The following is a 19,617-nucleotide window of genomic DNA, read 5'->3' on the forward strand; positions in this document are numbered from 1 at the left end:
AAAACTTCCATAAAATTATTTCAAAACATAAAGTTTAAAAGATGATTCTATTTGAGTGAAAGACCGTACTTTCACATTGGAGTAGGGGTTCCTGCGGGGATGGGGGCAAATTTCCTAAGCAACGGGGAGTAATGGTCAATCTGGAAGTAATCCAGCAGGAGGGAAGTAATGCGGAAGTTGTGGTCAATCCAGAAGGCTGTGGGTCAGGCTGCCGGGGGCTCAGCTACCTCCATCTCTTCCCTCTAAGCTTCACTTCTCTTTTTTCTATCTGTCAAATGGGGTACAACAACAGAACGCATCTCCTAGGGCAAGGTAAGGAACAAGCCAGGGCACGTGGATGCCTCTGGAACAACGCCTGGGGCAGGGAAGCCCTCAGTAAAATGTGACCTAGCATTGTCCAACCACATCAGAATATGATCAATGAAGAACCTCTTCCTTCAGTAGCAGGGAGACCTGGGAAAGACTCCTTACCTACTGAGGGAGATCAGAAGAGTGGTTACCCTGGCTGGGAGGGGGGATTAACTGGGAAAGGACACAGGGGAGGGAGCCTCAGGGTGATGGGCCTCTGGTGTTAGTCACACAGGTACACAAATCAAGTGGTACGTACATGGTAAATATTTGTGCACTTTACTGGCAGTTTGGAAGGGGCTGTGCTGGGACAATTGAACGTTTGGAGAAGAAAAAAACTAAGAAGTTGGGTTTCTCACATCAGATACCAAAATTAGTTTAAAAAAAAAAATAGAAAAACACATGTAGGTGGATAGTTAGTCTGCTGGACCAGGAGGACTTTCTAAGCATAAAAGCAATGAAAAAAGGCATAAATGAAAATAAAGAGCATACAGGACTGTAACTCCCTGCTTCCCCCGCCTCTGATGCGGGCAGTCACTCAAAAAATATTTGTGGTATGAATTAAATGAATGAATGATTCAACGACAGTCTGCTGGGTGCCTGGCAGCATAGAAGGGGTTTGGAGCGAGGGACAGGATGTGCTGGTGCCTAAAGATGGGGCCTGGCCACCAGCCCTCTGGGTGGCATCCTCACCAGCAGGGGTCCCTTGCCTTAGGCACAGGTTCCTGCCTGGGGGCAGCCCACCTCTGTGCAGGAGCACAGCTGCTTGTTCAGAGTAAGCAGAGTTCGTGTGGAAGGTTTCCTCCCTCCCTGCCCGCGCCTGCGGCCCCTCGGACTCTGCAACTGCGGGGAAACAGAACAGAGAGGCTGTTGGGATGGGCTGCCTCCTTACCTCTTCCAAGCTCAGAGCCCCCGGTAGCGATTTCCCAGGCTTGTGCCCTCGCTCAGTCCTAGTAAGCTAAGCAGCAATTGCCTAGTTTGAGATCATGACTCTAGGAAGCAAGTTTCTAGGCTGAGAACTCAGGCCTTTTGACCCAAGAAGTGATTTCCCAGGCTGAAGCTCAAAGCCCCGGGATTGAATAAAAAAGCTTAGCGCTCAGACCCATTGCCCCAGGAAGTGGTTTCCTAGCTAAGGCCCTTGCCCCAGGAAGTGATTGTCCAGGCTGAAGCCCAGGGGCCTGATGGGAAAAACCCATTCAAGGGCCCAGCTTGTCCCCTCAGGGTCCCTTCCTAGTCCTCTCAAGCCAGAAACACAAGTAACCTGGAGGCAGACGAAAACGCTCAGAGGTGTGCATGTCCTCTCCCTTCACAGAGCAGCTCCTCTGTGAAGCCTGGAGGATTCCCAGGGCCCTGGAGAATGAAGGGCACTTACACGGAGGAGACTCAGAAGCCCCGGGACTGACCTGGTTGCATTTCATACCTGAGTCCCCATTCTCTAAAGACACTTTCCATGTGACCAATTGGGAACTGTCTGTAATTTGCGCAGGAAGTGTGTGTCCCAGGAAAGGCCTGGGTTTAGTGTCCCATGGACCAAGGGTTGAAACACACTAGACCATTTGGCAGCCGGTAACCTTGGACCATTTACTTGACCTTCCAGAGCATCTGTTTCCTCATCTGAGGAGGGAAGGGGAATTCTTGTCTCACAGGGGTGTCATGAGGGTCAAGTGAGATGTCACATGTGTCCAGCACATAGAAGGTCCTCAGCTTGGTCTCCTTACCCCTCGGGCTTGGCTGTGAGACACCAGTGGCTCAAACCTCCCTCTCCTCTCCTGGGATTCCTGTACCTGCAGTCCAAGCCCCCCAGCGCCTGGCGTAGCACCTGGATCACCTGGCGATGTGGGCCCGTGGGATCCGGGAACACAGTGAAGCCAGGAGCACCAGGGCCAGCCTCTCTCTCTGGGCAGCAGGAAGGACAGGTTCCGCTGTGGGCTGGCATCCTCGCATCTCCCCATTTGCTGCTGCTGCTGCTGCTGCTGCTGTGGGGGGAGGGGGGCGGACTCGGTCAGCAGTGTGGGCGAGAGGAAGGCTGCAGGGCACTCCCCCCACACACCACACACAGGGACAGATGTCCAGCCTCCTTCCAGGTGCAGCTGGCTCAGCCGGGCCACCTACAGGCAGACACACACACACAAACACACACACACACACACACACACACACGCACGCACGCACGCGCGCTTCTGAGCCCTGCCCACTCGCCTGCACTACAAAGGTGAAGTGGAAAGAACAGCTTTAAAAACCAGCTACGAAACATTACTTGTAAAGCCATTAGGGTTATTATTACCTACAACCACCCGATATGAAACAAGACTGAATTAATAACGTCCCTGGCTAATGTGGGTGAAGAAAGCAGCCATGACCCAGGGTCTGGCCTGGCCACTCACTCCCTTGGTGCCTTTGAGCAGGTCACCCTCTGCCTCTGGGCCTTGCTTTCCTCCTCTGTGAAATGGGGATGGTGACATTTGCTAGGAAACAGGAAAGCAGCAAAAGTGTGTTGCGGGTGTGGAAGGGGCAGGGGTGGGGTGGGGAGGGAGGATGCTCAGGGGGCAGGAAACAAGCGTGGCTGAATGTGGGGTCCAGGAGGGCCTCGCTGGAGATTGACATCTTGCCTAGGATGTGAGGAGTAGGAGTTCATCATTGCAAACATGTCGAAGTGGGGCATTTAGGGACAAGTAAGGGACATTCCTCTCGGCTTCCCTGGCTTGTGTCCTACTTCCTGGACCTGTTTTGGACCAGGAGCCTCTCTTCTTGCTCTCTGGCCAGGATGGAACGCTGTGGTCTTCCCCAGATTGCCTGGCCCTCCTGCCCTCATCTAAGGCTCTGGGTGTCAGTGACCCCTCCCCAGGTGGCATATTTGCCTTTACACTAAGAAGAGTGGGCCCAAGTCCACAGGTCACTAAGATGATACCCAGGCGATCCCCTCCCCAAGGGGGCCTAGCCCCTTCTCCAGCCCATCAACCCTGCTGCCTCAGGAGATTTCTTGAAAGATCAGAACATGGTGCCTCCCCAGGACCTCCCACAATGCTCCAACCCGGAGAAGAACGGGCACTGTGGAGCAGGGCTGGGCACTCAAGTCGGGGCCCAGGTTCAAATCCCACCCCCAGCAGTGTGACTCCATTTCCCCATCTGTAAACCAGGGACAACCAGAGAGCCTACCTCACAGGAAGCACGTGAGGGTTAAAAACCATCACGTGTGTAAAGCACACAAAAGAGCATCTGGTCCACAGCAAGCGCTCAGTAAACATGATCTCTTCTTATTGTGGCTTAGGTGTATGGTAGACACTTCATAGGTATTTGTAAAATGAATATTTGTCATTAAAATCAACCTGATGACTCATCAGGGAGTGAGCTTGAAATGAGAGAACGGAAGTTCAGAGTAAGAGCCCCCGGCCCTTTGCACAGATGGGAAATTGATTCCCAAAGGTCAGGATGGCTCACGTTGGTGTCAGGTCTGGGCTCGATCCCCACAACTTGTCAAATGAATGGACTTGGCCAGTGCCCGCAGGTTTGGCAGGGGTCTCCTGAGCACAGGAACCCCTTTGTTTCTTTAATAGGGACCCACACCCTCTGGCCCTGCCCTGGACGGCGGGCCAGCCTCCCCGGAGGGCCTGAGTGTACTGCCTTCACAGACTCGCGCTCCTCCCTGGGGGGCCTGAGCGGGAGTCTGCAGTGGAGAAGAGCTGGATCTCAGGAGGCATTTGTGTGTCCACCGGTGGAGGAGACGTGCTGGGGCTCCCAGGGAAGCACCTCACTCGACGGAATCCTCTTCCCTCCGTGGTGAGCCTCTCCCACCCGCGTCGGCTGACTCCAGGAACACCAGGCTGGGAAGAGATGGCAGGTTGGCTCTAAGGATGACAATGGGATGAAAGAGTAAGAGAGGGGCCGATACTTGAGGGGGTGGGAAGGGCTCTGTAGAAATGGGACAGGATTCTCGAGCAGAGTCTGAAAATCTCCTCTTCTTACCCCATTACTCGTACATCAACAGGATAGGCTACCTGATTTGTGAAGCCCATTAAAAAATGAATACGTGGGGTGCCTTGTGCAAAAATTGAGAATTTCCAGGCGACAACAGTAGAACTTTAAATGAAGCACGAGGTTCTTCTGAACATGTGACCCTGTGGGACTGCACAGGTTACAACCCGGGGAAGCTGGCCCTGGACACAGAACTCTGAGTGCAGGCCTGGGCATATATTTTTCTGGGGCAGGGGCTCTCAACTGTCAAGGTCATGACCTGGAAAGGCTGAGAGTCAGTGTAACTGAGGTGAAGTGAGGCTCCCTGCTTCTCACCACCACCTCCTTCCTCCACTGAGGGAGGCAGGTGCTCCGAGAGTGAGACGTACGGGCAGACCGTGGAGTGGGGCAGGCCTTGGTGGTCCTGCGGACAGAGAGATGTGGGTGCAGGAGAGATGGTGTTTAGGACATCACGTGGGGTGGGAGGAAAAGAGAGGCATGAAGGGGGACTCCCTGGTTTGTGGCTCAAGAACGAGACCAGTCAATGGTGGTGCTGTTCACAGACACAGGGACAAGCTGGCTGGAGATCGGGTATTGTGTTCTGCTTTGTTGAGTAGCAACAGGAATTGAGAATCCCATTCTAGCCGTGAAAAGGCACCAAGCAGACAGATCATGGAGCCCAGGAAGGAGATTAGAGTGAGATACATCTGGCGGTCACCGGCATAGAAATGGCATTAATCCCATTGGGCTCAGCGAGCGCTAGAGCCCTGCTAGCGGCAGATTAGTTACCTGCACTGCCCCTCCGCCTTCTCATTGTAAAATGGAGATCAGAATAACATCCTCTTCATAGGATTCCGTTAATGAGCTTGTGAATGGTTAGCATGGGCACCCAATGAATATCAGCCATTATTATTATTATATTATTAAGTCTTTCTCCTTCCTTCTACAAGTACCTAATGAGCCCCCACCATGTGGCAGGCATCGCTGTGGGTACAGAGACACGTCAGTTATCACGCATGTCAGAAGGGGACACGAACTACAGCGAAGGAGGATGTGGAGCCGCGTCAGAGGGATGGTGCAGTGAGGAGAGATTACAGTGTTAAGGAGGATGGTCGGAGGGGGGCCCTGCTGAAAAAGTGACATTGGAGCAGAACCTACCAGGTGAGGGGCATCTGGAGGAGAGGGGGTTCCAGGCAGAGGGAACAGCCATTGCCAAGACCCTAAGGAGGCAGGTAGGAGGTGAGGTTGTAGATGTAAAGGGTAAGGGGACCTTGGGAAGAAACTCCTCCTGGCAGAGGTGGCTGGTCCTTGAACATGGCAGAAACAGGGCTCCCACACCACAAGGCAGAAGGTTCTCTGACACGGCGGAGACAGTCAAATCCCCAGCACGGTGGAGGGAGCTGGCACCCCAGCGTGGCCAAGGGAGCAGGCCACCAAGATGGCAGCCACCCTAGGCTTTGGGGGGCCCTGAGGCTCCTGTTTCCAGCCCCCTACCCCTGAGAGGGGTCTCACCTGGCAGGACGGGCTCAGCAGCAGGTCCTCCCCTCCTCTTGGCTGTGGAGTGTCTCCTCCTGACAGAACTTGGCAGGGCCTTTGCTCCAGGGCTCCCAATCCAAGCATAAGTATGAGTCATTTTCCTCTGAATCTGTGGAGGTACAAGACAAGGCCTCTTGGGTGGTCACATGCTATCTCCTATTCCTGACCCTACAGAAGCCCCCCGTCAGGGGGTCAAGGCGGAATCGTGACGTATGGGACAGCCCTGAGACCTCAGGAAGACTTCAGGGCCTTGAATGGTGACCAGGGATCAAGAAAGGTTGTCCTGTGACATTTCCACTTTCTAGAGGAGGAAGGGCCTTGAAGGTGAGCAAATGACCTACCTGTTTTGAGCATGGTCCGGGAGGGGTCACTGAGGAGACACAAGTCCACACACCCACCCATTCATCCATCCGTCCACCAGTTCACTCATTAACAAATACCTGAGAAGGTGTATACAATGGTTTTTATTACAGCCCTGTTTTATGGTGACACACACAGACACACACGAATACCCTGGAAACCATGTGTGTGTCCATCACGGTTGACGATGTGTTACACTCACACCGCACAGTCCATCTGTCCAATGGTGTCTTGAAGATGTTACAATGCCTGCATTAGATCTGTATCTTTTGACTTGCAGGATGTCCAAGGTATATTATGAGAAAGTGGCAGAGAAGTATATAGTAGAATCCTTTAAAAAAAAAATAAAGAATGCCCCCCATTTTGGGGGAAAACCTCCATGTGTTATTAAGTGGGTAACTGAGCTTGCTTACACGGCTTATCTGGGGAAGGCAAGGTGAGAAAACAGGGGGGGTGGGGGAGATGATTATTTTTCTCAGGATACCCAAGTTGTTTCACTGGTTGCAGAGAAATAAAGGAGGCTGAAGACAGCCCTTAATGCAGATCAAGAAAAGGCTGAGCCTCAATTTCTTCATCTATAAAACGAGCATAATAAAACGGGCCTCTTCTGTAATGAAGGGTAACTGAGGTAAGACAGGAAAAACAGGCACTCAACAAAGTTGGCAGTTTTTGTGAGTGATTTAAAATCAGTGTGCTGGCTCAAAGTGACTGTTATTCACTAGAGACAGTGATTGTTTTTCGAACACATACTGTACGCCAAGTGTTTTGCATGCATTTTCTCATTTGATCCTCTCAACCTCCCAAAGGCAATTACTAGTGTGATCCCTATTTTACAAGGAGGAAGGTTCAGGAAGGTGAAGTGTCCTGGCTCACACAAGGAAGTGGTAGCGCTGGCTCCCGGCTGCATGGTCCTTTGCAGTTCCGTTAGGTGCCCTTGTTTGAAGTCAGGGAATTCAGAGGCTTCCGCCTCCCTCCCCATGCCAGGCTGTGGACTGGGCTTGAACCCGGTGGCCAGCTTCTCTGGGGCTCAGCTGCCCACGATCTTTTCTTGCCTCCACGTCCTTCTCACCAGGCAGCTTCCTCCTCCTCCCCACTTGCTCCCTCCTCAACTTGGAAAAGCCCATCCTTGTGGGCCACGTGGCACTTCTGCTCAACCCTCTGCCTTCTGGGCTCTGAAAGCGCCCTGCTGAGCAGGGCCAGGAGGGAGTGACGTGGGGAAATCAGCCATTCTTGTCTGCTGTTCATACTGGATTCCGGGCAGAACTGATTCCAGTAGAAAGTCCACGGCAGGGTTTCCCGAGCCCCAGCCCTGCAAACCCTGGCAGGCCCAGACCCTGGGTTTGAGCCAATTCTCAGCACAAGCGCAGAACAGAAGCAATAATACCAGGAGTTCCAAGACGACAGGGACCCTGAGGGAGGGCTGCTCACCTCACTTTAAGGATGGCTTCTCTTCAATTCAAAATTAACAGAAGGGCATATTTCAAAGTGAGGTGTTGGTGGGTAAGCAGCCTCTCAGGAGAAAGTCTGAGAAGGGGTCGGACAGGGCAGGTTGTGGACGACATTAGAGTGAGGCCTCCGAGGAGTCCGAATTACCGGAGGAGACCATGCCTTGGACCTCAGGTAAGGTGACCCACTTTCCGGAGGAGCCACCCAAAGCCACTCCGACACTTCCTCCTACACTGACAAAACCGACACTGACTGGATTATTTCTCAGCCTACAAGCACCTGCTAAGTGCCATGTGTGTACCTGTACGGTGTGCCCTGCCCTTGACCTACATGGCTCCACAGCCCCAGGGTAGCGACCATTATTATCTGTAGATGAGGAAACTAAGGCTCACAGAGGACTGGCCCCAAGTCACATAACTGTAGGTGGCAGAGCCCAGATGTGACACCAGACAATCGGCACTCTTAAGTACTACCCAGGTGTGTGGCCTTGGGCAGGTCACTTCTTTCCGAACCTTAGTTCCCTCAGTTGTACAAGGATTATTTCACAGGGTTATTTTAAGGATTCAATGAAATAACGCACATCAAGAGTGTAGCAGAAGGCCTAGGACAGTGTTCAAAGAAGCTGTTGTTATGAACCATTAAGAGGCAAGGCCGAAACCTGGGCCCACGTCTCCTCGACTGGAGAGATGGGCTTTTCCAGCCCCTACAGAGACGAGAGCTCTGACTTCTACCAGACACCAGCCCTGGGCCTCAGTTGCATCTCTCAGGAAGGGCTGCCACCCACCCTGGGAATATAAGGAGAACACACTTTAAACAAAACATTTTCAGGAAGCTCTCGCCAGGAAGTCCCAATCCTTGCACAATGACCAGCCTGCACACTGAAGATTGTGGCGCAAGTCGGGGGTGAACTGCTCGGCCTGCCTGAGTGCCGTCTGACCAGAGCCGGCAGCAGGCTCAGCGCCCTCCCTGCCCGGCGGGCGGAAGGCCATGGGGCTGAGGAGCAGGACGTGGGAGGGCAAGCAGTCCCAGGAAGAGGCCCCCAGGTGAAGGGAGTGCCCGGGGAGATGGGATTGCCGAGTAGCAGAGGGTCATTCCTGCCACGTGGCCAGGCTGCGTCCCTGGCCCTCCACCTCCAGCTTCACCCTGCCACCCTGCCTCTTGGTGGTGTGCTGAGCTCAGGGCAAGTGTCAGTCAGCTTCCATGATCCTGTGTCCCACAGAAACCCAGATCCTACCTGACGTGTGGTCTGGGCAGGAGACCATGGGAGTGGTCTTTGGGTGCCCGCTTAATGCCTAAGGCTGCTGGGCCCTGTTGTGCTGGTTCCTTGCTGTGAAAGCACTGAGCCGAGGGCAGAGAGAAGCTGAAATCCAGTCCCTGCTCTGCTCACTGAGCCTGTGTCCTGGCTGCATTCACAGCAAGGGACACCTTTTACTAATTCATCTGCCCAGAGGGACCACCTACCTCTTTCCAATTTGTACCAGCGATCTTACGTGCTAGTGGTGGCTCTGAAGGGGTTCCATCCTTCCTCCCTTCCTTCCTCCCTCCCTCCCATCCTTCCTTCCTACCTCCCTCCCTCCCTCCCTCCCTTTCTGATTCAAACTCTTCTAAATTAATGACTGATCACAAAAACAGAAAGCATTTACTACCATGCTGAAACATACATTTTACATTTGACAATATTTCACACAAAAATTACAGTTGTTATTCTGTTTATATATTTTACATTTTGATAATAATAGCTCTAAAAGTAGTGCATGACTATTGCTTGTTCAGAAGTAATATGAATTTTGTATACACCATAACCAATTCCAGGTACATTTCTGCTCCAAGATTTCTTTATTTTACCATAAATATATTTGTTTATAGTGCAAAACTAAATTACTTTACCTTCTATATCTTAACTAAATTTGCGATCACATTCACCACCATTTCACATGTACCAAAGACCTATAGTGCCAGCGGCGGCCCTAAAGGGACACAGGCGTGCACACGTATGTATTGCTTTCCAAACTCAGTATTCACCCCTGGACTCTCGGTTGAGAAACTCTAAGCTACCAAGTCAGTCCTTTCCTCTTACAGGTGACTGCTTGCCAACTCGGAGCCAGGTGTTAAGACACCTGAAGGAAACCCCTCTCTGTGCCCTATTCCACCCTCTGCTCAGCGCTGGGATTGGGGCCCAGCCTGGGCGGCTCACCTTGGCTGAGCAGGAAGCGTAGCCACACAATGAGCAGGAACAGCAGCAAGCCCACGGGCAGGCAGAGCCAGAACACCAGGAAGGAAAACGTCAGCTCATTCACCAGCGGCACCAGAGGGTACTTCATGGTGCATGTGTGGCTAAACTGGGCCAGTCTGAGCTGCGCTGGCAGGGCTGCCCTGGGGACCCGGCGGGCAGGCCCACACTCTGCTCTCAGCCCAATTGTGACAGAGCCAGTGACGTAATGAGCAAGTCAGTGTCCTTCAGGCAAATGAGGAGCTGTTTTGGACCAGTGGGTAGAAGCTGGGGTAGCGAGACAGTTTGGCTGAGAACAAACTCCACACATCAGTGGGAAGCTGGTCTGAGATAGGCCTGATTTTGAGACCAGAGCATTTTGTGGAGCGCAGGTTGGAAAGTAAGGCAGACCTGGTCCCAGGCTCGGGGAGCAGCTACAGGAAGTGGGGTTAGACCCAGGGGAGACGTGGAGTGGAAGGACCTCCTTACAGGAAGACGCCGGCCGGGGGAGGGCAAGGAGGGCCAGGCACAGCAAAAAGTGGGTAGGGGCACAGCTGGGGCTTGGCGGGCCAGGTGTTTACGGGCCCTCAGCCCAGCTGTGGGGTGACCTGAGTCCCCAGAAGAGGAAGTCGGGGAAGATGGCATCAGAATGTGCATACAAGAAGCATGGTGGCCAGGCGAGCTGTGCCACTCAGGGCCCAGGGACCAAGACCGGGAGCTGGGTGGTCAGGGTTGGGGGGATTTCTTGGCAGTGGGTCCTGAAGGGGCTGAGGTCAGACAGAGCTGAGTAGCACAGGTGGGAAAGGCCTGAACACACATTTCCTCACCAGACCCCCAGACAGGGCGACTGTGCAGTCAGCCCAGGGGTAAGCGTCTCGGGCTACCAGGAGCCAGCCGCACGTCCTGGAGGGAGCAGACAGAGCAGGTGTGGACACACACCTGCAGGGGAGGCAGCTCCTAGCCCTGGCTTCCAGGCACAGTTTGGGGTGGGGGGGGGCACACATTAATGTCATATGGACTCAGTGCCAGGCTGGAGGGGTGGCTCTCAGCAAAGGCATGCACTGTGACTGCTCAAGCGGTACAACCACCCACCACGTGTGATCTAGGCATTGAGGTGCTAATCTGGCCCCATGGAACCTTCTGCAGTCAACCCAACTCAGAGCCAGCGGGCGGAGGGATGACCTCCCCTGCATCTCTCTGCTTTCCTGACCAGCCAGCCCTGGCAGAGCTCAGATTTTCTGCAGGCAGGGAGAACAGGTGGCCTTTCTGTGTCCCCGATAGTCAGCCAGCCCCTCAGGATCTGCTAGACTCTGTAAGGGGGGCCTTTGCTGGCAGTGCTTTAGTTATACAAGCTCCTTCCAGCATGGAAAAGCAAATACTGTTCTTTTAAAATTTATCGAATTTTGAGTATTTCATGATACTCTACAAAAACAGAGTAAAAACCCACTGATCCAAATTATGAAGGGCAGTCAAAGCAGAGCAGACACCCCCTGCAAAGAGTAAATTAGGAGGAACATCTATGCAAGAGTCAAACCCCTAGCCCGCTAACCAAAAGCACACAAGACATTGTTAGATAAGAATCTCCTTAAAATTTAATTGACTAAATGTATTACATTCAATATTCCATGGGGTTTCTTCTGGACAAAGGATCTGCATAAATACAAACAAGCCTCTGGGCCTTCTTCCCTAACCGACCAGGAGGAAACACAGGAGGCAAGGGTACATGGGACACCTTCGTATTTACATTTCGCCTTTACTTTACAGGTCAGTGCCAGAAATATTTACAGAAAATACAATAAGAAAAAGATCATGTCTTGGCAACATACCAAAATTCATACAAATTGTGTATATGATTTCAAGCAAATAATGATACTGTTTTTTTTTTTTTAGCCACAACTGCCAAGCCCTTCGGAGGAGAAAGATGTTCTTGGTCACTGCAAGAGACAAGGACTTGGGAAACTTGGTTTGCTTCAACAAATATTTATTGGGCGCCTACTGTATGCAAGGCACTGTGGAATCCCAAATTATACCTTTCCCTCACCATTAAAAAAAAAAAGAAGAAGAAAGAAAAGCATCTGAAAAACATGAATTGATACTCTGAGAAAACACTATACAGTACATGGCTTCTTCAGCTACTGAGAACCTACAGTTTGATTCCACACTGAACGGGTGGACCGCCTCCGATCTCTCCAACTCAGGAAAAGAGGCTGTCATGGAAATCCTTAAAACAGACCATCTAATGCAACTTACCGTTTCATGTAAACATATAAATCAACTCTTTTTGCGAAGATATAACCTGAATGGGTTTTAAAACGGTGAATGGAGAACTACCGGCGGGAGTGTCAAATTACCTCCGATGTATTTCCTACCATCTACTACAAAACAGGTCTTTGAGCAAGTCTGACTCCCATTTTCTTTGGGTAAAGTTCCAATAAATTTCCTTCCAATAAAAATAAATACACTTTAGAGAGTCTATGCCTCTCTAAAAATCACTCTGCAGAACTTGACGAATGCTTCCTCAGCGTATGCAGAAAGTAACCACTCATGAAGGCCTCACACACATAGCCTGTAGGCAACTGACATTACAGGCCAAAGATGTAGGTATTTTGCTTTCAAAATGAGTCCAGAGGAGAATGGGCTGCCTCAGGGGACCTGAGGACCTGGAAATGGAGAAAAGCATGTATGTGTGTGGTGTATATATTGCCACGACAGGAGGGGGTCAACCCACCAGGTAACTACTGTCAAAGGGCCAATGGGCAGGATGGAGGGTCTGAGGGGGAAGCACTGGACAAGAGAGCCCGCTGAACAAGAAAAAGCAAAAGCCCTCCTCACTGTCCTCAGTGGTCCCGTCAGAGAGGAGAGAGCCCCCATCCCCCAGTGTGAGAAGGAACTGTGAGACCACCTGCCTCTGTCCCTTGCGTAATGCTTTCCTTCCTTGTCACCAAAGGCCACGCTCATCCACGCCCTGGAGCATCTGTCACATGCAGCAACTTAACTGTTTAAGCCAAAGATCAAAGTGGTTCTGGCTTCCCCCTGAAGGTTATGAGCCTATGTTAGCAAATTTATCAAGTGGACACTGAAGATTGTTACTAGGGACTAAATATGCTCCTCTGGCATTATTCTACTCAAAGTGATTTTTTACAAAGGCAGTTAAAGAACTTAGCAACCGTGAACTCAAACCCAATACTAGTGAAAGGTCCAAGCGTCCTCACCACACTCCCTTTTTAGGTAGATGTACTCTTGAGCATCCGGAACCAGCTCTGGATGAGGTCTGGGTACCCCACGTTCTATCTGTGCTGTACACACTAGGGTTCCATGCCTTTGGGAGCTGCACAGCCCTAAATCCATCCCTCCTTCCTTGGGAGACCACAAAGTCTTCCAGATCACAACTGTATTCAACACAGTTGTTCACTGATTTATCAAAGCCATTAGAAGTACAAAGATATGCCAGAAATTAGAGCAAACTGAGGCATCAGGAAGCCCTCCCCTAATCACACCACTGTTCATTTTGCTGACAGCAGTGTTGTCTGAAGAGTCACACTGAGGCGGTATTCCTACAACAGTTATTTTTAACCTATGGAATGTTGTAAGTTACACATCAATTTATAGCCGCCTTTGTCCAGGTCCATGAGAACAAGGGCCCATTTTTCCCGTGAAACGTCAATCTGGAATTCCCATGAAAGTTGTTAGACCTCACCTTACACCTGCTGAGCTACTAACACATTTTTAGGACAGAACTTGCTGATCTTTATCATATATCCCCATCTCCCATGATACCATCTGGAAACATCAATTTATTGCCCAGATTAAGAAGAAAATCGATTATTGAATAATATTATACCCTGAATGGAAATTGGAGTCATAGAAGGAGGAGGTTACCTTTACCTGAGCTTAAAACAAACATGAAGAAAAAGGTACGGCAAACTTAAAACCCAGAGCTGCTATGCCCACATTTCTTGCTCATAGATGACAAAATATATACTTCTGGAATAGAAATATCCGCACAGGGAATTGGGTCCTATACTATCCCCCACCCTCTAATTAAACTACCAAACATCAAACCCAACAGACCATTGTAGGCCTGACCTACAGAGTCTACCAACACCAGAGTTTAAATGGGAAATCACCCCTTATACAACTGTGATCACTCCTCTTTGGACTTTCAAATGTCACTTAGTTTCTTAACATAAACATAAAACAATCTCAATAAAGTAGAAAGCACATAAGAGTAGAAGGAACGAGCAGTGTACACTCTAGCACTGTAACAGGAATCCTTGTAAGGATGTTCTGGGTTTGGCCACCTCAAAACATTTATCCCTGGCAGAAAAGTAGCAGCGAGGTAACAGAAGTATTTCAAAAACCCGGGCAGGGATTTGTTGTGCCTTCAGCTGGCAAAGTCCAGAAAATTTGACAACAGCCATTTCTAAAAGCAGCCACCCAAGGAGGTGGTCACTAACGTTTGTCAATTATGATGAAATCCAGTAGCTCTCTGGGAGAGATCTGAATTAGTAGCGCTGAGAGGCTATTTCCTGAACCCCAAATTAGAATCCTTCATAAACTACTGCAGTTTCCTGCTTGGTCCTTAAATAAGAGACAATGCATGAAACTAAATAATGTTCAACCTTAGTTGTGAATTTATATTTCTTAATATTTAACCAAGAAATTACCAAGCAATTGCAAATGGTTAACCTGTCATTATGTCACTGAGCTAGACAATAATGGAGAGAGGGGAGGCATCACTACTGTCTTGTAACTTTTAACTCCACGAACTCCACATGTATCCCCATTAAAGGAAAGGGCCATGCTTCTGTTTCAGATCTGTTCCTGGGCTGCCCAGAAACTGAGGCCTGCAGACAGACCTTTGCAGTGATGAGAATGATAACCTTTTGAAATGTGGAGAGAAACTATGAAATATTTTAATGTCAGACTTCTTATCAGAGCAAAAAACATTTACGTTCTTTTCCGTCAGTTTGACAGGTGGATGACAAATGGACCTACGAATGGGCAGAAAGTTAAGATTTCTTTTCTTCTCCTCCATGCTATCAACATGAGTCTTTAAATGTCCTGGAATATTCTGAGACAGATTTTACTTCTGAATACAACCTCCTAAAAGGTGAGGTATAAAACTATCTTCAACTTCTTATTTGCAAATTCGAAACTACCAATGCACGTGTTTAACTGAGATGCATAAAAGCCTTTCTCCTCAAAAGGCTTATATTTAACTAAAATTGTCACTTTTAAAAGAAAGTTTATGGCTAAAATGTATATCATCATTACCAGCAGGAATATGATTGTGTCTGGGAGCCCATTCCACTAGAAAGCCGAAAATCTCCTCTCAAATGGGTTTATAATGTTTCCTCTATTCTGGTGATTAAACAGTAAGCTCTTGGGGAGTGATTTGTTTTATTTTTTACAGTGATCACCTATCAAATTGTTTTACTTTGATATTATAGCCCCAAACTGGAGTACAATAGTCCTAGACAGACAGTGGTCTAAGAACTGCAGTTCTTGAGTCCAACCTCCTGAAAAAGTGAAGTATAAAACTCTGGCTCCAACTGCTTGTTCCGGTACTTGTTGACAATGTCGGTGATTTTCTGTTTCCGGCGCACATGTGGTGGACTGTAGGAGTCACTCTCCAGTCTCTTTCTTCTACAAATATTAATTACAGTCTGCCTCACCAGAAAACCTTAAAAACAGAGAGTTTTAAAATCAAAATCTGGTGAATAACCAGTCAGCTAGTAAACTACCAGTAGTCAAGCAAACTATTCTCTGCGAACTCAAACTATTTCATTCCATTTGCAAAACTCCCCATCCTCAGAGAGAAAAACAGAAATCTACTAAGATAAAGCTGTTAGAAGACCCAATGACAAGGAAAAACAGTATCAAAATCTGGTCTGACAACCCATTTCCTGCCCTGGATTACAAACAACTATATTCATTTTCCAATAATGGAAGTTTGTGAATTACAGTTCTACTCATACTTGCTAGGTTAAACACAGTGCTTCGTTTTTAACAAGAGCCACAGCATTTTCTACATGCGGGACCTATTAAGTAGGATCACCACTTCCTTATTTCTACTTCTTTTTGGTTCATAAAAATGTTAAAGAAAAAAAAGAAACCTCAACCCTTCAGCCACACAGGAAGCTTACCGAGCGCTCGCCTACTGACAATCATGCCATCCACAAGAGGGATGACCATGTTAAATTTTCCAGTGGCTCCTTGAATTTTTATCCGGAATAATCCAGTGTTTAAAGGGTGGATGAAGATGACAGGAACTTCTTTTTCAAGAGTAGTAGATCTTAAGACAAGAAAAGAGAACTCTTTTTACCCCAGATATTCAAGAGTTGAGGTTCCCCACGTGTAACGTAAGAATACCAAAGGGACTTACTGCTCTGTGTTTGAGAAGAGCCAAGTGGTCAGTCTGCTCACAATCCTCTTTCTGGGAGCCCAGTTGAAGCCCCCCTACCAACACCCTGACTCTGTGCATCGCTGGGGTTGGGCTTTTTAATTCTTTTTTTTTGGCAGGGGGGTAATCAGATTTATTTATTTATATACTTTTTCAAATGGCGGTACTGGGGATTGAATCCAGGGCTTCGTACATGCTAAACATGCACTCTACCACTGAGCTATACCTTCCCCCTGGGGTTGGGCCTTTTAAGCTGACCCCAAAAAGGGCTTAAAAAATGTGCTTAGAAAAGCACTGGAGACACAGGGTGGAATGGAAGGCCAGAAAAATGTATTGTGGAGAGCTATCAATCTAGCAATCAGCTATGGGACTTTCACTTGGATCCTTTCTCCTTGTAGGGAACAAAAGGAGGGCTGACCAGAGGCCAGGGAATTCCACCACAGTCACTGCTGGCACCTCAGATCAGAAGTGGGATTAAAGCTTAGGCCCAGCGTAAGAATCCCTGATATAATTTTTTTTTTTCAGGGGTTGGGACAGGATGTTGGAAGGATTAGTTGCAAGTGTTCTCAGCAGAGGTGATAAACGGCTGAATCTTTGCACAGCCAAAGCCCTCAAAGCCCCTGGACGGGTAACAGGTGTCAGAGTCAGCACCCATACCTTTAGAAGACTGAGTTACACACTGTGTGCTGGGGATATGCTAAGGTATCTAGAGGTACCCGTGTTACTCTTCGATGCTATGTGTCAGGATTTGGGGGTTTTTATTTTTGTTTTGCAACACATTGAACTTTCTTTCTAAATAGGTAAAGTGACTTTGGCCAAAGCAACAGTCAATTTTTCAAGACGTTTACTGAAAATCAATCGTATACTAATTCTGTCCCCAAGACAAATTCTGAACTTTTCTAATCTGCTAAGAAAATAAAAGTTTTACAGTCTAATCATATTAGAACTTCTGACCTAAAAAAGATTAAAACAACAACAGATACAGTACAAGACACTTAAAAGTTCTCTTCCAAACTAGTTCTAGGAAAGTCCACCTCATGAAAACTATTCTTTCTCTTCAGCAAGACAGTGTCATGGAGGAAAAAAAGAAAAACAGGGCTGTTTTAGATTAAGAGCCCGAAGGAATTAACACCAGATGCAAGGCCCTGAAATGGATGCTTGTTTAAACAAACCAGCTATAAAGAATAGTTTAGGGAAAATGGAGAGATCTTAATATGAACTGGCTTCTAGATGAAATTAAGGAACGGTTGTACTAACTTTATTATTATGATAATGTTATCTTTGTCTATTTGAAAAGTATTCTTAGTTTTTAGAGATGCATACTGATGTACATAGAATGCCAGAAAATGTGTAATTTGCTTTAAAATACTTCAGCATAAAAAACATGGAAGTTTCAAGAATGACTTGCCCTATTCTAGAAATTTAATATGATAATGTTAAAATAAACCATCTTTACTGACTTCATTTCTACAATAATCTAACAGTGCTAGACTAAATTCATCTTATATACAATAAAACCAGACCATGTAAATAGAAGGAACTTACTCAAAGTTAAAACATCAAGTTTAGCTTGACATAAATTATTTGTTTAAACCAAAGACAAGCAAGCAAAAAACTTCCTGTACAGATACATTTTTACTATTCTTAGTAAAAATATATTTTTATATATATATATTATACTGTGTTTATCCTTTTCATGCATGAGCAGCTAAAACAAAAATCTCAATTTCACAATAAATTTAGTATTACATTTTACTTAGAAATACTTTTTCCATTAAATAGCTCATGTGATGAGGATACTTTAACTATCTATCCAAAATTTTTTTGACCAATTTAACCCCATTTTTTCTATCAAATATTGCTACTCTATTATCAGTCTTCATTAACACTTAATTGCCTCTACTTTTCCATCTTTTTGCCTCAGATTATGTAAAACATCAATTAACCACTATGCCATTTAAAAATCCTTGCTAATTTGATCACCTTCATTTATCTAAAAACTTCTTTCTTTGATTCTGTTTTCCTTATTATGTTTACTTCTTATTGCCTTTATCCCTTTTGTTTCATTAAAGTCTTTATTTCTTAATTAAACTGCAATCAACATATTATTAAAAAAAAACAAACCAAGTTTCCCTATGCTTAAAGACAGCCCTGATAAACTTTAAGCAAGTAAGAGTGTACCTCAGAGAAGTGCTACTATTTGCAGTAGTTTCCACGCCAGTACTGATTTCTGTCATCAGGTCTGAGAGGGGAAAGTTTTCTGGAAGAAAATAATAGCATTACAATCAATAATTCCTTCCTATTTCCCAAACAAATAACAGGAAATCTAATTTCCTAATCTCTCCACACAGTGGGCAACAAATACACGGACTGTGCTACCCTAAAATATGTAATCCTAACAATTCCTCACAAATTAAAAAATAATTCTCTCTCAAGACATGTTTAAGTTCATCTAAAGAAAAGGGTTTTCAGAAAACATCATCTACAGTCTTTGAGGGCTTGGAAAGGGCTTTAGAAGGGTTGGAAAGCAACTATCACACTTTTCCTACAAACTCTGAGCTGGATGAGATTCTAGGATAAACATGCATTTTTAATGTTCTTATGGAGCTTACATAAAAATCATGAGAAACTTATTCACAGAAGAATCCCTAAGGACAAATTAATCTTTATACTAAAACTAGACAGTAGGGTCTGTGGAAAGAGGGTGAAGGAAGTGCTCCCCCTTCCCCTTTCCAGAGGTCCTGGGATGACTGGGAGCTACATGCAGTGGGACCAAGAGGCAACAAACTAGTAGCTGTCATACCAAGAAGAGCTAAAGGCTTGGTATCCAAAGATTTGAGTCCCATCAAATCTTCACAACTATGAAATAAGTGCCAGGAGTATCTCCACTTAACAGCTGAGTGACCTAAGGCTTAATGAAATCCAGGCTTGCTGGACTCCAGTCCCAGCTCTTGGCCACCATACCGAGCCTATACTGCCACTCCCTTTAAACATTTAGCAAGTGACTGTCATCCTACTGTGATCTTATTTTTGGACAAAGTCCTTATACAATACCTATATCATCATAGCGTTCCACCCAGACTACAGAAACTCTTGTCTCAGGTCCAAGGGGAGGCACAGGGCGACCCTGAGGCAGCCTCTTCATTCTGGAACTGGGACTGAGCTATATGAGGCAGAGAAAAGCAGATGAGAGACAAAAAACAAAAAACAAAAAAACTCACTTACTAAAACTACAACCACACATTCATCAAGCTGCCCAGTGACAGTATCAGGCCACAGGAAAGTATCAGGCCACAGGAAATCACTTCTAGAAAAAAGTATAAAATATATTTGCAAAAAAGCCCTTCTTTGGCTTCTCTGT

General features: G+C 47.3%; 2 protein-coding genes across 4 annotated transcripts in view; both read right to left on the reverse strand.

Moving 5' to 3' along the window:
• Positions 1 to 4,044: 4,044 nt before the first annotated feature.
• Positions 4,045 to 11,225, reverse strand: ADIG (adipogenin). 2 transcript variants are annotated; one of them, XM_031433823.2, is made up of 3 exons: positions 9,836 to 11,225; positions 5,812 to 5,944; positions 4,045 to 4,169 (listed from the first exon to the last, which is right to left on the reverse strand). In XM_031433823.2, exons 1-2 carry the CDS (start codon positions 9,960 to 9,962, stop codon positions 5,826 to 5,828), a joined length of 246 nt encoding a protein of 81 aa, XP_031289683.1. In that variant the 5' UTR covers positions 9,963 to 11,225; the 3' UTR covers positions 4,045 to 4,169; positions 5,812 to 5,825. The 2 variants fall into 2 exon arrangements, with proteins under 2 accessions (XP_031289683.1, XP_010973547.1); XM_010975245.3 differs by having other exon boundaries at positions 4,054 to 4,193.
• Positions 11,226 to 11,416: 191 nt separating this feature from the next.
• RALGAPB (Ral GTPase activating protein non-catalytic subunit beta) overlaps positions 11,417 to 19,617 on the reverse strand; it is an 84,849-nt gene continuing 76,648 nt past the window's right edge. For both annotated transcript variants that reach the window (XM_010975244.3, XM_010975243.3), the window contains exons 27-30: positions 19,311 to 19,419; positions 18,438 to 18,516; positions 16,000 to 16,148; positions 11,417 to 15,536 (exon numbers count right to left, since the gene is read on the reverse strand). In XM_010975244.3, the coding sequence (XP_010973546.2) occupies positions 15,343 to 15,536; positions 16,000 to 16,148; positions 18,438 to 18,516; positions 19,311 to 19,419 (531 nt within the window). In that variant the 3' untranslated portion in view covers positions 11,417 to 15,342. The remainder of the gene's footprint in view (positions 15,537 to 15,999; positions 16,149 to 18,437; positions 18,517 to 19,310; positions 19,420 to 19,617) is intronic.

The sequence above is a fragment of the Camelus dromedarius genome, chromosome 18, assembly GCF_036321535.1.
Source record: "Camelus dromedarius isolate mCamDro1 chromosome 18, mCamDro1.pat, whole genome shotgun sequence".
Classification (NCBI taxonomy): Eukaryota; Metazoa; Chordata; class Mammalia; order Artiodactyla; family Camelidae; genus Camelus; species Camelus dromedarius.